We start from the raw sequence: 16,178 nt of genomic DNA, 5'->3' as shown, positions 1-16,178 counted from the left end.
CCATCTTTTTTAAATCCCCACATCCGTTGCCTATAATAACGGTATCACGTTATAACTCTAGTATATGATAACCGCCAATTGGGTTATCCGATGATCATGACCAATAGGAAATAAATGTCCTGCTTTTTCACACTCTCTGTAGCTGCTACATCCACAGTAACAGCGGAAAATAGGTTTCTCCAATGCATCTCTCGTTACATTGAATTAATCAGACACAAAGCTATCGTTGTCTTAAAGAGACAGCCGAGACTGGGAAATACATATGCCACTGAGCTGGAAAACCCGAAACAAACATTTTAAAGAGGTGACCGGATATTGGATTTGAATACTTTTTATGCTATGCTGTTAACTCTTTATACCCGTGGATGCTGTACGAAGTTTTGAGAATCCTCTTGCTGTCACAACATGAGCATGAGTCTAGAACGGAACATGATTTTGAATCGGGTTAGATAGTTGACTGTAAATGACATTATGTTTCACAGAATAGGATATGTACAGATTGTTGTTCCTACAGTATACAGCAAGAGCAATAGTTAACAGTGTCATAATGTTGAAACCAATGTCAGACTCATGCATACAGCCACTTACTCAGACATAATCACAAGAGCCCTTGGGGGACAATTGCTAAAAACAAAGTACTCTAAAATGGTAGTCCACAGCGGATTTTATTACTGTACAATAAATTACAAATAATTTCATTACTACTTTGGTCTGATTTGTTTAAGAGCATTCCCTTTCCATGTCCAGGAATTTAATTAGGACTCACGTAAACAATAGTATGTCCATACAATCACACACAAACGTGCACACAAACACACCCCTCCCTCATACACTCACCCGTTCTCCCACCATGCACACCACACACATTGATCGAGCTTGGGACTTGGCTCAGGCACCTTGGCACTCTCTCACCTACAATACCGTACCTACATCCTCTCTATCTCCTCATCTCCACACTCTTTCAACTACAATACAAACACTATCTACACCCTCTCTCACTCTCCCTCTTCCCCCCCCATTCTCTCCCTTCCCATCTCAGTGTGTGTAGAGCGAAGCAGTGAACACGATGTCTCTGCGAATGGCCAGGGAGGCCTTCTCCATCTTGCTGCCCAAGACCGAGTCTCCCACGATGCGTGCTGCATGGCGCACCTCCTTCAGCACCTCGTCTAGTCTCTGGATGCAGCGCACCACCGTGCCCTCCTGGACGTCTGTTAACTGCGCAATCTCAGCAAATGGCTGGGGTAGGAAATAGGAAAGTGTACAAGTTCATTTAGACACAGTTGAGTACAGGACTGCTGCCTTCTTGGTCTCCCCTGTATTTTTTACTTTTATTTTACTAGGCAAGTCAGTTAAGAACAAATTCTTATTTACAATGACGGCCTAGAAACACCTAGAAACAGTGGGTTAACTGTCTTATTCAGGGACAGAACAACAGCTTTTTTACCTTGTCAGCTCGGGGATTCGATCTAGCAACCTTTCGGTTACTGGCCCAACGCTCTAACCACTAGGCTACCCCGACACTCCGACACTCTGCATCTCTTTTTAAATAAATAGGCCAGGAAGTAGGGATACCAGTTAGTTTAAACTTAAGATAAAGTACAGCAGGGGTTCCCAAACGTTTTTGGCCCGTGACCCCATTTTTATATATAAAAAAAAATAGCGACCCCATCAAGTAAAAAAAGCGATGTAATCAAAGCAAATGTAAACTTTTTTTGAAAGGGGCTATGACAGTCTATTTCAAATCAATCTGCCAGTAGTTTTGACCGTGTTTCAATCTGAAGGAAATGTGGTTTGAAGTAACTGAAATCAGAAAGGTATTAGGAAGTTCAGAAGATCATCAGGCAATAATTTGGTATGATCTTCTGTGTTGAAAAGACCATCATCCGTAATCACGTTTCCATCCACAATTTTTATGTGAGTGAAGTCATACCGTATTTAAAAAATCACGACAACTGTGATGGAAACAGGAAGTTTCATAAATGCCGACAGATCATTTGTTCGTTCAACAAGGTGGGATCTTTTTATGTTGGTAAAGAAAGTCATGACCATCATGCTTTTAGGGATAATTTTGTACATGTATTAAACTGTGAGTTCGGCCAATTTCAGTCTGAGGACTGAGAAGCTCCGTTCTTTTTAAAAGCCCCAAAACATATTGGTGAAAACGCAGTTAGAAATATTTTAGCATATTGGACCATGCATGGAGTCTATTATCAGATGTGTTATTAGCAATAAGCTTTATCACCTGTAGCATAGTGGCTATAACATGTACACAGGCGGAAACATGGGGTTTATCCATCTTCATTTACCCCATTGGACACAACATCCTGATTGTTATCATTATTATTATTATTATTATTAACTTATTATAAATATAAATAATAACAATTTTTATTTTATTTATTACAAAGTACACTATATATACAAAAGTATGTGGACACCCCTTTAAACGTGTGAATTCGGCTATTTCAGCCACACACGTTGCTGACAGGTGTATAAAATCGAGCACACAGCCATGCAATCTCCATAGACAAACATGGCAGTAGAATGGCCTTACTGAAGAGCTCAGTGACTTTCAACGTGGCACCGTCATAGGATGCCACCTTTCCAACAAGTCAGTTTGTCAAATTTCTGCCCTGCTGCCCCGGTCAACTGTAAGTGTTGTTATTGTGAAGTGGAAACGTCTAAGAGCAACAACGGCTCAGCCGTGACGTGGTAGGCCATACAAGCTCAAAAATTGCCTGTCCTCGGTTGCAACACTCACTACCGAGTTCCAAACTGCCTCTGGAAGCAACGTCAGCACAAGAACTGTTTGTCGGGAGATTCATGAAATGGGTTTCCATGGCTGAGCATCCGCACAGAAGCCAAGAGTGGTGTAAAGCTCGCCGCCATTGGACTCTGCAGCAGTGGAAGCTCGTTCTCTGAAGTGATTTAATCACGCTTCACCATCTGGCAGGATAGCCAGGAGAACGCTACCTGCACCAATGCAAAGTGCGGGATAATGGAGGAATAATGGTTTGGGGATGTTTTTCATGGTTCGGGCTAGGCCCCTTAGTTCCAGTGAAGGGAAATCATAACGCTACAGCGTACAATGACATTCTAGACGATTCTGTGCTTCTAACTTTGTGGCAACAGTTTGGGGAAGGCACTTTCCGGTTTCAGCATGATAATGCCCCCGTGCACAAAGCAAGGTTCATACAGAAATGGTTTGTCAAGACCCCTGACCTCAAACCCATGTAACACCTTTGGGTTAAATTGGAACGCCGACTGCGAGCCAGGCCTTATCACCCAACAGCAGCACCCGACCTCACCGATGCGCTTGTGGCTGAATGGAAGCAAGACCCCGCAGCAATGTTCCAACATCTAGTAGAAAGCCTTCCCAGAACAGTGAAGGCTGTTATAGCAGCAAAGGGGGGACCAACTCCATATTAATGCCCATGAATTTGGAATGAGATGTTTGACGAGCTGTTGTCCACATACTTTTGGTCATGTTGTGTATGTCATTGCCCTTTTAAGACATCAGTGTCCCCTTTGAGCTCTGTTGCACAGTGATGGGCATTTAGTCTTTTCTGTGACCCGGATCACTTGGCTCCATTCACCTAAAAGAGCTGTTCATTTGGCTCCCAAATGGCTCTTCATTCAGTAATGCTTAGAAATGTACCTAAAACCATGAAAAAATTCTCTATCTGTAATGTAAAGCCTAAAACGTTGCCTACCATTGTCAATTTAACGCACTGAAAAAATTTGCGTGGACCAGAATGAGGCTCAATATATTGTTTCTGCACTGAGGAATTTACCATCTTCAGAGAATCTTTTTATCACTTATCTGCAGATAATTGATGATGCCCCCCCCCCCCAATTGGATAGAAACCTAGCTCCTGATGAAGATCTTTTTGGGGCCAGGTTTTTGGAGCTTTGATGGGCCAGGTTCCAGGACACAGGATTAAGCCTGGTTCTGAAGTACAAAGCACTTTAAAATGGACATGCTTTTCGGTCCAGGACTAGGCTTATTCTGTGTCCAGGAAACTGTCCACGAGTGTCTTGATTGAAATGAGGTCAATCAAGAAGAGTCTAAAATTACAGTCAGCTTACGCCACTCACCATGCCTCTGGCCCAGCAGTATACCACTTCGGTCAGGCCAAACTTGAACTGGCCCACAAATTCTTCAGCTGTCTGGGTTAACCCACAGTCCCTCTGCAGTTCCCCAATACGCTGGGCCACCGCCAGCACTCTCTCAATACCCTATGGGAGAGAGGAAAGGAGAGAGGGAGGGAGAGATGTGGCAAAAGAAGAAAGTAATAGACGGGGCACACAGACAGAGTGGGGTAATGTAAGGAGAAGGGCAAAGAAAGAAAGAGAAAGAAAGAAAGGAGAGAGAGAGAGAGGTATGAGAGATATGAGGTAGTAATAAGGGAGGTAGTAATGGGGCACGGTCAAAAGTGGGTTAACACAAGGAGAAGGACAGAGAAGAGTGGAGATAGAGAGCGAGCGAGAGAGAGAGGAAGGATAGAGACAAAGGCAGACAGACACAGACACAGATTAGTCATACAAGAAGCACTTAAACACGTGACACTTTCCAATCACATCCGCCTTACTTTGCCCACTCCACTTCAACCTCCGCCTCCCCTCTGTTAAGTGATTGTGTTCCCTGTCAGCGATCACTGTTCCTTGCTCCTCGCCCCTTGGATGGCACCTTTATAAACCACTCCAGACATGGCTCTCGCCTCGCCCATCACTAATTCAGCCCTCTTTAGAGCACTTCCATGTTTCAGGGCTGTGTTCAGGGGTGTGTGTATTGGGTGTGGCGCCCTTGCTGCGTGGTAAGACAGCTGTGTGCGTCTAGCCTGATTTTTTTTAAATTACAAAGTACACTATATATACAAAAGTATGTGGACACCCCTTCAAATTTGTCACTGTTCAGTGTGTGTGTCACCAGTGGCGCGGCTAGGCTGGTACTACTGAAAATCAGAAGCCAACATGTCTATCCTCCATCCATGTACACTACAGATGACACATTGAAATGTATAGTTACAGTGCTTTCTGAAAGTATTCACACCCCTTTACTTTCTCCACATTTTGTTGTGTTACAGCCTGAATTAAAAATAGATTTAAATGAGATGTTGTGTTACTGATCTTCACACAATACTCCATAATATCAAGGTGGAATTTTGTTTGTAGAATGATTTACAATTGAATACAAAATTCGAAAGCTGAGTCAATGAGTATTCAACCACTTGTTATGGCAAGCATAAATAAGTTCAGGAGTAAAAATGTGCTCAACAAATCGCATAAGTTACATGGACTCATTCCATGTTCAATAATAGTGTTTAACATGATTTCTTTATGACAACCCCATCTCTGTAACCCCACACTTACAATTATATGTAAGGTCCCTCAATCGAGCAGTGATTTTCAAACACAGATTAAACCACAAAGACCAGGGAGGTTTATCATTGCCACGCAAATAAGGTCACCGATTGGCAGATGTGTAAAATTAACACTGAATATCCCTTTGAGTATGGTGAAGTTATTAATTACACTTTGGATGGTGTATCAATACACCCAGTCACGACAAAGATACAGGCGTCCTTTCTAACTCAGTTGCTGGAGAGGAAGGATACTGCTCAGGGATTTCACCATGAGGCCAATGGTGATTTTAAAACAGTCACAGAGTTTAATGGTTGTGATATGAGAAAACGGAGGATGGATCAACAACATTGTAGTTACTCCACAGTACTAACCTAAATGACAGAGTGAAAAGGAAGTGTGTACAGAATAAAAATATTCCAAAACATGCATCCTGTTTGAAAATATGCAATAATGCTTTGTATTCAGGACAAAAAGTTTATTTCTTTGCCACATTTTTTGCAGTATTACTTAAAGGAACCTCTTTGGGCTCGGGGGCAGTATTTTCACGTCCGGATGAAAAGCGTGCCCAAAGTAAACTGCCTGCTACTCAGGCCCAGAAGCTAGGATATGCATATAATTAGTAGATTTCGATAGAAAACACTCTGAAGGTTCTAAAACTGTTAGAATAATGTCTGTGAGTATAACAGATATGATTTGGCAGGTGAAACCCCGAGCACAATCCATCCAGGATTTTTTTTTTAGGTCATTGTGTTTTCCAATTGTTTTCTATGGGAAGCCCTATTTATGAGGAACCTGGTTGCAGATCCTATGGCTTCCACTAGATGTCAACAGTCTTTAGAAATTGGTTGATGTTTTTCTTTTGAGAAATAAAGAAGTAGGGCTATTCATTGTAAGTGTCACTCCAGGTAGACTCTACTGTTTTGGTGCGTGTGAACTGAAACGCGCTTCACGTTGTTTTTATCCGGTATTAGAAACAGTTTATTCCGTCTTAAATTTGACCGATTATTTACGTTTTAGGGTACCTGAGGTTGGATTAGGAACGTTGTTTGAAATGTTTGGACCAAGTTTACATGTAACTTATTAGATACTTTGTTGGCATGCTGGGCGAGTTGAAACCGGCGTATTTCTGAATCAAACGCACCAAATAAATGGACATTTTTGGGACATAAAGAAGGACATTATCGAACAAAAGAACCATTTGTGATGTTTCTGGGACATTTTGGAGTTCCAACAGAAGAAGATCTTCAAAGGTAAGGCATTTATTATATCGCTATTTCTGACTTTTGTGGCGCACCTGCCTGGTTGAAATATGATTTTCATGTGTTTGTATGCGGGGCGCTGTCCTCAGATAATCGAATGGTCTGCTTTCGCCGTAAAGCCTTTTTGAAATTTGACACAGTGGCTGGATTAACAAGAAGTTAAGCTTTATTTTGATGTATTACACATATATTTTCGTGAATGTTGAATATTTATATTTCTGTAGTTTGAATTTGGCGCGCTGCCATTTCACTGGATGTTGTCAAATCAATCCCGCTAAAGGGATTGGCGCATGAAGGGATCCATAAGAGGTTTTAAAGGAAAACACAAACCAAAAACTATTTGTTGGTATTTGTTTCATTAGTCCATTGTTGATATAGTCCCACATTTTTTTGCATGTCAGCAATCAAGTTAAGATATATAACTTTCACAATACAGAAATACAGCCGGGTATGATTCATTTTGCATTTGACGCAAAACCCACAGCTATAATCACTGCCAAACGTGCCTCTGCAAAGCATTCACTAAGGGGTGTGAATATTTATGTATATGAGATATTTCTGAATTTTATTTTCAATAAATTTGCAAACATTTCTAAAAACATGTTTTCACTTTGTCATTATGGGGTACTGAGCGTAGATTGGTGAGTGAAAAATTGTTGCACAACCTTCACAACTAAAACACATAGTGGACAGACACAAAAACACTCAAGTGTAACCTCAACCCTACCCCAGTAGACAACCAAGCACATTCTACCACCCCAACACACACAGGGAGAATCTCAATTGCATTTCATTAAATTCCTTGCGTCCTCTCTCCTCGGCTCCTTCTCAAAACCCATTGGATGAGGTCAGAGGGGAGGGACCTCTGATCTTCTCATTCAATGGGTTTTGAGAAGGAGGTAAAAAAAAAAGGACCCAAGGAACCAAGGAAATGCATTCTCACACACTCTCATCCCTACCCATCTCCCCCTAAACACAAACCTCCCCCCCAGTTCCCCCATACCTCCTGCAGTGTGTTGGTGATGTGGGGCTCCACCTGGGTCTTCTGTTGAAAGACCAGACAGGACAGCAGGGCGGCGCTCTCCTCAGGGGCCAGGGGACTCAGGGCGTTCTCAAACAGTAGCTCTGTGAGGAGCAGCTCATGGCTACTGATCTGGCAGGCCACCCTGCCCTTCAGCTGCACAGCACCGCTATTGTCCACGTACTGCAGGGACTGGAGCACCTGGGGATGGGGGATAATGCCTTTATTACACTAGTGTTACATAGTGATGGATCGTTTGCGAAGGAAAGGCTGTTTTTAAATAGATATTTTTGATGAATATAGCGAACAGAATTATAGCGTTGAACAAGTTGTTCATTTGGCTCCCTGATTTGCATACCGTTACTATAGATTTTTGAGCTCCAGACAAAAATGATCTGCAGATATGTTTTAGAACTTCTCGGACGATGGTAATTCCTCATTGCACGAACAAAATACAGTGACAAGAGAGCCTCTCTCTGGTCCGCACACATTTTTGCAGTGCGTTAAAAACAATTCTTAATTTGGTCGGTTAAAAATGTATTTGAACTCAACGTCACGATCTGACATAATGGCAAGCAACTTTGTAGACTTTACATCAGAGATGATCAATTATTTATGTTTTTTGGTACTTTTTAAGCACGACCGAACTGTTTTTTTCTTCCAGTCGAGGATTGGGGGCCCGCATTTTACATTCATAAACCATGTTGTGGGCACTTCCAAAACATTTCACGAGCCGTTAACCATTTGTTTTACACCTTGTTCAGTCATGTTTGTTACCTCATTAGCTATCTAGCTAACAACCTGGTAACTTTATCACTATATCCAAACATCTGGGGGCATAGAAAGAGAGGAAAATGGATAGCTTTCTCCAGGAGATCAACGATCATAGCAATGAATGAATGACTGATCTCTTGCATGTTATAATCACAAACTTGACAATGTGTACAATTTCAATAGGAAAATAGTGCTTTTACATCATGTAGAAACCTAATATTCCACAAATGACTTAATTACAATGACAGGTATTTGTGTCAACATTTGAGCGTTTTATAATAAATAAATGTATTTACAGGATTAAATATTAGTTTCTAGGGCACAACATGAGCTTCAGAAGTTGCTACAATGTATATATGCTATATCTCAATCTATTAAAAAATACAATTTTCTGCTGCATCTAAATTTTATTGCTTTGCTCCTAACTTTTTAAAGTTGGGAGCACCGGTGCAACCAATGGATTGCATGTGTATGAACTAGTTAAAGATACAATATGTCACTTTTTGGGGCGACAACCAAATTCACACAGAAATGTGAGTTATAGATCTGTCCTTCTCTTTGAAAGCAAAGAAGATATGTTCTGTGTGTGCTATTTCTATGCTTCTCATTCTTAAATTTAGTCTTTTACTTTTGGTTCAGTAAACCAGCTTCAAACAGCTGAAAATACAATAATCTTGGTTCTGGAAAATATATTTCACAGCGGTTTAGATGGTACAATGATTCTCTACACAATGACTGCTTGTTTTGTCACAAACTGAAATAAGGGAAACTATTAGGATTTCAGCAACTAGGAAATGGCGGAGCGATTTCTGCAAATTACACCATTAAATCAAATCAAATGTATTTTATAAAGCCTTTTTACATCAGCAGTTGTCAAAAAGTGCTTTACAAATACCCAGCCTAAAACCCCAAAAAGCAAGCAATGCAGAGGCAGAAGCACAGTGGTTAGGAAAAACTCCATAGAAGGCAGGAACCTAGGAAGAACGCTACTGTATGAATAGTTTTGAATTGAATATTGGATGTGCACAGACAATGGAAGCCAGACATACCTTGATTCTCTGGTGGTACTCTGGCAGTAGAGACAGGGACTGATCTGAGATGAGGAAGAGCAGTTTGTCCAGCTCCTCCTGAACACTCATCCTCTCCTGCACCAGCAGAAACTGTATGGAAAAAGGGTGAAAATTATATACACTATATACAAAAGTATGTGAACACCCCTTCAAATGAGTGGATTTGCCTATTTCAGCCACACACGTTGCTGACAGGTGTATAAAATCGAGCACACCGCCATGCAATCACCATAGACAAACATTGGCAGTAGAATGGCCTTACTGAAGACCTCAGTGACTTTCAATGTGGCACCGTCATAGAATGCCACCTTTCCAACAAGTCAGTTCGTCAAATTTCTGCCCTGCTGGAGCTACCAGCTGTAAGTGTAAGTGCTGTTATTGTGGAAACGTCTCGGAACGACTCATCCATGAAGTGGAGGAATAATGGTCTGGGGCTGTTTTTCCATTGTTCGGGTTAGGCCCCTTAGTTCCAGTGAATGGAAATCTTAATGCTACAGCATACAGTAACATTCTAGACGATTCTGTGCTTACAACTTTGTGGCAACAGTTTGGGGAAGGCCCTGTTTCAGCATGACAATGCCCCCGTGCACAAAGCGAGGTCCATAACAGAAATGGTTTGTCGAGACCGGTGTGGAAGAACTTGACTGGCCTGCACAGAGCCCTGACCTCAACCCCATCAAACACCTTTGGGATGAATTGAAACGCCGACTGCGAGCCAGGCCTAATCGACCAACATCAGTGCCTGACGTCACTAATGCTTGTGGCTGAATGGAAGCAAGTCCCCGCAGCAATGTTCCAACACCGAGTGGAAAGCCTTCCCAGAAGAGTGGAGGCTGTTAAAGCAGCAAAGGGGGGACCAACTCCACATTAATGCCCATGATTTTGGAATGAGATGCTCGACGAGCAGGTGTCCAAAAATACCTTTGGTCATGTAGTGTACAATCACTTTATCTATGCACTCCAAACAGCAATAGAGAAGAGGTCTGTAGAATTATTTCATATACTGTGCAACTATTTGATCACATAGATTGCACAGCAATTTCACCTAATTTACAATACATTTATTCTAGAGGCGAGCCTGTACATGGATAGGCTATCACACACGCATACAGTGGGGTTCAAAATGATTGGATCCCTTGATAAAGATGAGCAAAAAAGACTGTATAAAATACATAATACAAACTGTGCTACAGACCCCTTGACTTTTTCCACATTTTGTTACGTTACAGCCTTATTCTAAAATGGATTAACGTTATCTATTTTTTATCAATCTACACACAACAAATCAAATCAAAGTTTATTTGTCACGTGCGCCGAATACAACAGGAATAGACCTTACAGTGAAATGCTTACTTACAGGCTCTAACCAATAGTGCAAAAAAGGTATTAGGTGAACAATAGGTAGGTAAAGAAATAAAACAACAGTAAAAAGACAGGCTATATACAGTAGCAAGGCTATAAAAGTAGCAAGGCTACATACAGACACCGGTTAGTCAGGCTGATTGAGGTAGTATGTACATGTAGATATGGTTAAAGTGACTATGCATATATGATGAACAGAGAGTAGCAGTAGCATAAAAGAGGGGTTGGCGGGACGGCGGGTGGGACACAATGTGCGGGAGCACTGGTTGGTCGGCCCAATTGAGGTACTTGGCACTCCGGTACCGCTTGCCATGCGGTAGTAGAGAGAACAGTCTATGACTGGGGTGACTGGGGTCTTTGACCATTTTTAGGGCCTTCCTCTGACACCGCCTGGTGTAGAGGTCCTGGATGGCAGGCAGCTTAGTCCCAGCGATGTACTGGGCCGTACGCACTACCCTCTGTAGCGCCATGCAGTCAGAAGCCGAGCAATTGCCGTACCAGGCAGTGACGCAACCAGTCAGGATGCTCTCAATGTTGCAGCTGTAGAACTTTTTGAGGATCTCAGGACCGCATGCCAAATCTTTTTAGTTTCCTGAGGGGGAATAGGCTTTGTCGTGCCCTCTTCATGACTGTCTTGGTGTGTTTGGATCATTCTAGTTTGTTGTTGATGTGGACACCAAGGAACTTGAAGCTCTCAACCTGCTCCACTACAGCCCCGTTGATGAGAATGGGGGCGTGCTCGGTCCTCCTTTTCCTGTAGTCCACAATCATCTCCTTAGTCTTGGTTACGTTGAGGGATAGGTTGTTATTCTGGCACCACCCGGCCAGGTCTCTGACTTCCTCCCTATAGGCTGTCTCGTCGTTGATCAGGACTACCACTGTTGTGTCGTCTGGAAACGACACTACCACTGTTGTATCGTGCATAGCCATGCAGTCGTGGGTGAACAGGGAGTACAGGAGGGGACTGAGAACGCACCCCTGGGGAGCTCCAGTGTTGAGGATCAGCGTGGCAGATGTGTTGCTACCTACCCTCACCACCTGGGGACAGGTGGTGAGGGTCAGGAAGTCCAGGATCCAGTTGCAGAGGGAGGTGTTTAGTCCCAGGATCCTTAGCTTAGTGATGAGCTTTGAGGGTACTATGGTGTTGAACGCTGAGCTGTAGTCAATGAATAGCATTCTCACATAAGTGTTCCTTTTGTCCAGGTGGGAAAGGGCAGTGTGGAGTGCAATAGAGATTGCATCATCTGTGGATCTGTTTGGGCGGTATGAAAATTGGAGTGGGTCTAGGTTTTCTGGGATAATGGTGTTGATGTGAGCCATTACGAACCTTTCAAAGTACTTCATGGCTACGACATGCGTGCTATGGGTCTGTAGTCATTTAGGCAGGTTGCCTTTGTGTTCTTGGGCACCTCATAATGACAAAGCAAAAACAGTTTTTTAATCTGTAAATAAAAACTTAAATGTAACATTTACCTAAGTATTCAGACCCTTCCCTCAGTACTTTGTTGAAGCACCTTTGGCAGCGATTACAGCCTTGAGTCGTCTTAGGTATAACATATTTACAGGCACACCTGTTTTTAGGGAGTTTCTCGCATTCTTCTCTGCAGAGCCTCTCAAGCTCTGTCAGGTTGGATGAGGAGCGTCACACCTGCACAGCTATTTTCTGGTCTCTCCAGAGATGTTCGATCGGGTTCAAGTCCGGGCTCTGGCTGGGCCACTCAAGGACATTCATAGACTTGTTCCGAAGTCACTCTTTCGTTGTCTTGGCTGCGTTCTTAGGGTCGTTGTCCTGTTGGAAGGTAAACCATCGGCCCAGTCTGAGGTCCTGAGAGCTTTTTTTTTTAAGCATGCCACCACCATGCTTCACCGTAGGGATGGTGCCAGGTGTCCCCCAGATGTGACGCTTGGCATTCAGCCCAAAGAGTTCAATCTTGGTTTCATCAGATCAGAGAATCTTGTTTCTCATGGTCTGAGTACTTTAGGTGCCTTTTGTCATGTGCCTTTTACTGAGGAGTGGCTTCTGTCTGGCAACTCTACCATAAAGGCCTGATTGGCGGAGTGCTGCAGAGATGGTTGTCCTTCTGGAAGGTTCTCCCATCTCCACAGAGAAACTCTGGAGCTCTGTCAGAGTAACCATCGGGTTCTTGGTCACCTCCTTGACCAAGGACCTTTTTTTTTTACACCTTTATTTAACTAGGCAAGTCAGTTAAGAACAAATTCTTATTTTCAATGACGGCCTAGGAACAGTTGGTTAACTGCCTTGTTCAGGGGCAGAACGACAGATTTACCAGTTTGGCTGGGTAGCCAGCTCTAGGAAGAGTCTTGGTGGTTCCAAACTTTTTCCATGTAAGAATGATGGAGGCCACTGTGTTCTTGGGGACTTTCAATGCTGCAGAAATATTTTGGTACCCTTTGCCAGATCCGTGCCTCAACACAATCCTGTCTTGGAGCTCCATGGACAATTCCTTCGACCTCATGGCTTGGTTTTTGCTCGGACATGCACTGTGGGACCTTATATAGACATGTGTGTGCCTTTTCAAATCATGTCCAATCAATTTGATTTACCACAGGTGGACTCCAATCAAGTTGTAGAAACATCTCAAGGATGATCAATGGAAACAGGATGCACCTGAGCTCAGTTTCGAATCTTATAGCAAAGGGTCTGAATACTTACGTAAATAAGGTATCCGTTTAAAAAAATTTTTTTATAAGTTTGCAAAAATGTCAAAACAACCTGTTTTCGCTTTGTCATATTTTAGAATAAGGCTGTAACGTAAAAACAAAATGTGGAAAAAGTGAAAGGGTCTGAATACTTTTCGAATGCACTGTACAATGTATGCCACAAAAAATGGAATGGCCTGTTAATAGAGAGTCGATAGCTCACATACACTATCTCCCAAAGAAATTCGAGCCCAGCAGCACAAAGCCTACTGTCTAACTGAGCGATGGCTCTAATGACATGCAGTCCTAATGTATCCCTTCAGTGAGACAGACAGCGGTGACTCTGCTCATCCTACATGGGTAATTATAGAACTCCCTGCTCTGCTGTTCTCATCTCGCCCTGGAACATGGCAGTAAGTAGCCTTGCACAAGAGGAGCTGGAGCCTATCTCCTGTTTCTGTAGCGTGATGCAGCTTGATGTGCAAGTACTTTCCTAGTCTATCACAGGGCCTGACCCCCCAATCTATATCCTTAATGCGGAATGCCAATCAGAGACGTAGCGGGTCCCATTTTTACAGTCTTTGGTATGACTCTCCTGGGGATCGAACTCCCAACCTTCCAATCACTAAAAGGCCACGGAGTTGGCCATTGAACAAGGCAGGAAAATATCTAACAAGGCTTAGTTTTACAATGCTTAGTGCAGGCCAGGGTTCCCGTTAGGACATTTGACCGGCAGCATTTTAATTTACCGGACATTTAAGACATTTACTGGACTATACGCATTGGTTGCGTAACCTGATTAGCGCGTTCATCCACGGGTTCTCAGAATGACAGAAATCCCATTTAGTTTATGGTAATTCATCTTAACAGAACATGCAACTCGGATGCAACTCGGATGCAGTCATTCTTACTGAATTCCGATGAGCAATTTGAAGATGTTCGAACAAGGTTAGCGGAAGCATTCCAAAAAATACATGAAATTCAATTGGTAAAATTGTATAAACTAATCAGCTTACTCCTGTCTATACAGAAATACATAAAATCATTCAAAATAGGCTACTACACCAGAAAGCATAATTTGGCCACAGAGGATCATTAGCTTCCTCCCAAAAATGTTTAAAGTTGTGAATTGTTCTACCTCTTTGGGCTGAGATCCCGCTAACGGGATCGATATGACAACAGCCAGTGAAAGTGCAGGGCGCCAAATTCAAAACAACAGAAATCCCTCAAACATAGAAGTATTTTACACCATTTTAAAGATACAATTCTTGTTAATCCCACTAGTGTCCTATTTCAAAAAGGCTTTACAGCGAAAGCAAACCAAACGATTATGTTAGGTCAGAGCCAAGTCACAGAAAAACACAGCCATTTTTCCAGCCAAAGAGAGGAGTCACAAAATGCAGAAATAGAGATAAAATTAATCACTAACCTTTGATGATCTTCATCAGATGACACTCATAGGACTTCATGTTACACAATACATGAATGTTTTGTTCGATAAAGTTCATATTTATATCAAAAAATTGTTTACATTGGCGCGTTACATTCAATAGTTCCAAAACATCTGGTGATTTTGCAGAGAGCCACATCAATTTACAGAAATACCCATAATAAACATTGATAAAAGATACATGTGTTATTCACAGAATTAAAGATATACTTCTCCTTAATGCAACCGCTGTCTCAGATTTCAAAAAAACTTTACGGAAAAAGCAAACCATGCAATAATCTGAGTACGGCGCTCAGACAACAAATCAAGCCAAACAGATATCCGCCATGTTGGAGTCAACAGAAGTCAGAAATAGCATTATAAATATTCACTTACCTTTGATGATCTTCATCAGAATGCACTCCCAGGAATCCCAGTTCCACAATAAATGTTTGTTTTGTTCGATAATGTCCATAATTTATGTCCAAATACCTCCTTTTGTTAGCGCGTTCAGTTCACAAATCAAAATTCATGACGCGCGTTCACTAGGAGCAGATGAAAAGTCAAAAAGTTCTGTTACAGTCCCTAGAAACATGTCAAACGATGTATAGAATCAATCTTTAGGATTTTTTAAACATAAATCTTCAATAATGTTCCAACCGGATAATTCCTTTGTCTGTAGAAATGCAATGGAACAGAGCTCACTCTCACGTGAACGTGCATGGTCAGCTCATGGCACTCTGCCAGAGCCCTGACTCATTCCCCTCTCATTCGCCCCCACCTCACAGTAGAAGCATCAAACAAGGTTCTAAAGACTGTTGACATCTAGTGGAAGCCGTAGGAAGTGCAATATGACCAATATCCCACTGTGTATTCGATAGGCCAAGAGTTGAAAAACTACAAATCTCAAATTTCCCACTTCCTGGTTGAATTTTTTCTCAGGTTTTTGCCTGCCATATGAGTTCTGCTATACTCACAGACATCATTCGAACAGTTTTAGAAACTTCAGAGTGTTTTCTATCCAAATATACTGATAATATGCATATCTTAGCTTCTGGGACTGAGGAGCAGGCAGTTTACTCTGGGCACCTTATTCATCCAAGCTACTCAATACTGCCCCCAGCCATAAGAAGTTAAATCACATAACCTACAGTCAGAAGGGCCCGCAATTTGGACATAGCGCAACAAATACCAAACAGATGACTGTTGAGTTGCGACTGTCAGTGAAAAGCAGA

At 42.3% G+C, this 16,178-nt stretch overlaps 1 protein-coding gene across 1 annotated transcript in view; it reads right to left on the bottom strand.

The window, feature by feature from the left end:
* Positions 1 to 646: 646 nt before the first annotated feature.
* The window catches only part of LOC120022458 (helicase SKI2W-like), a 47,170-nt gene continuing 31,638 nt past the window's right edge, over positions 647 to 16,178 (bottom strand). Inside the window, exons 26-29 of the mRNA XM_038966369.1 lie at positions 9,471 to 9,581; positions 7,630 to 7,848; positions 4,099 to 4,239; positions 647 to 1,236 (exon numbers count right to left, since the gene is read on the bottom strand). Of these exons, the coding sequence (XP_038822297.1) occupies positions 1,036 to 1,236; positions 4,099 to 4,239; positions 7,630 to 7,848; positions 9,471 to 9,581 (672 nt within the window). The 3' untranslated portion in view covers positions 647 to 1,035. The remainder of the gene's footprint in view (positions 1,237 to 4,098; positions 4,240 to 7,629; positions 7,849 to 9,470; positions 9,582 to 16,178) is intronic.

The sequence above is a fragment of the Salvelinus namaycush genome, chromosome 27, assembly GCF_016432855.1.
Source record: "Salvelinus namaycush isolate Seneca chromosome 27, SaNama_1.0, whole genome shotgun sequence".
NCBI lineage: Eukaryota > Metazoa > Chordata > Actinopteri > Salmoniformes > Salmonidae > Salvelinus > Salvelinus namaycush.
The sequence above is the reverse complement of the archived record's forward strand: the minus strand, read 5'-3'. Positions and strand labels throughout refer to the sequence as shown.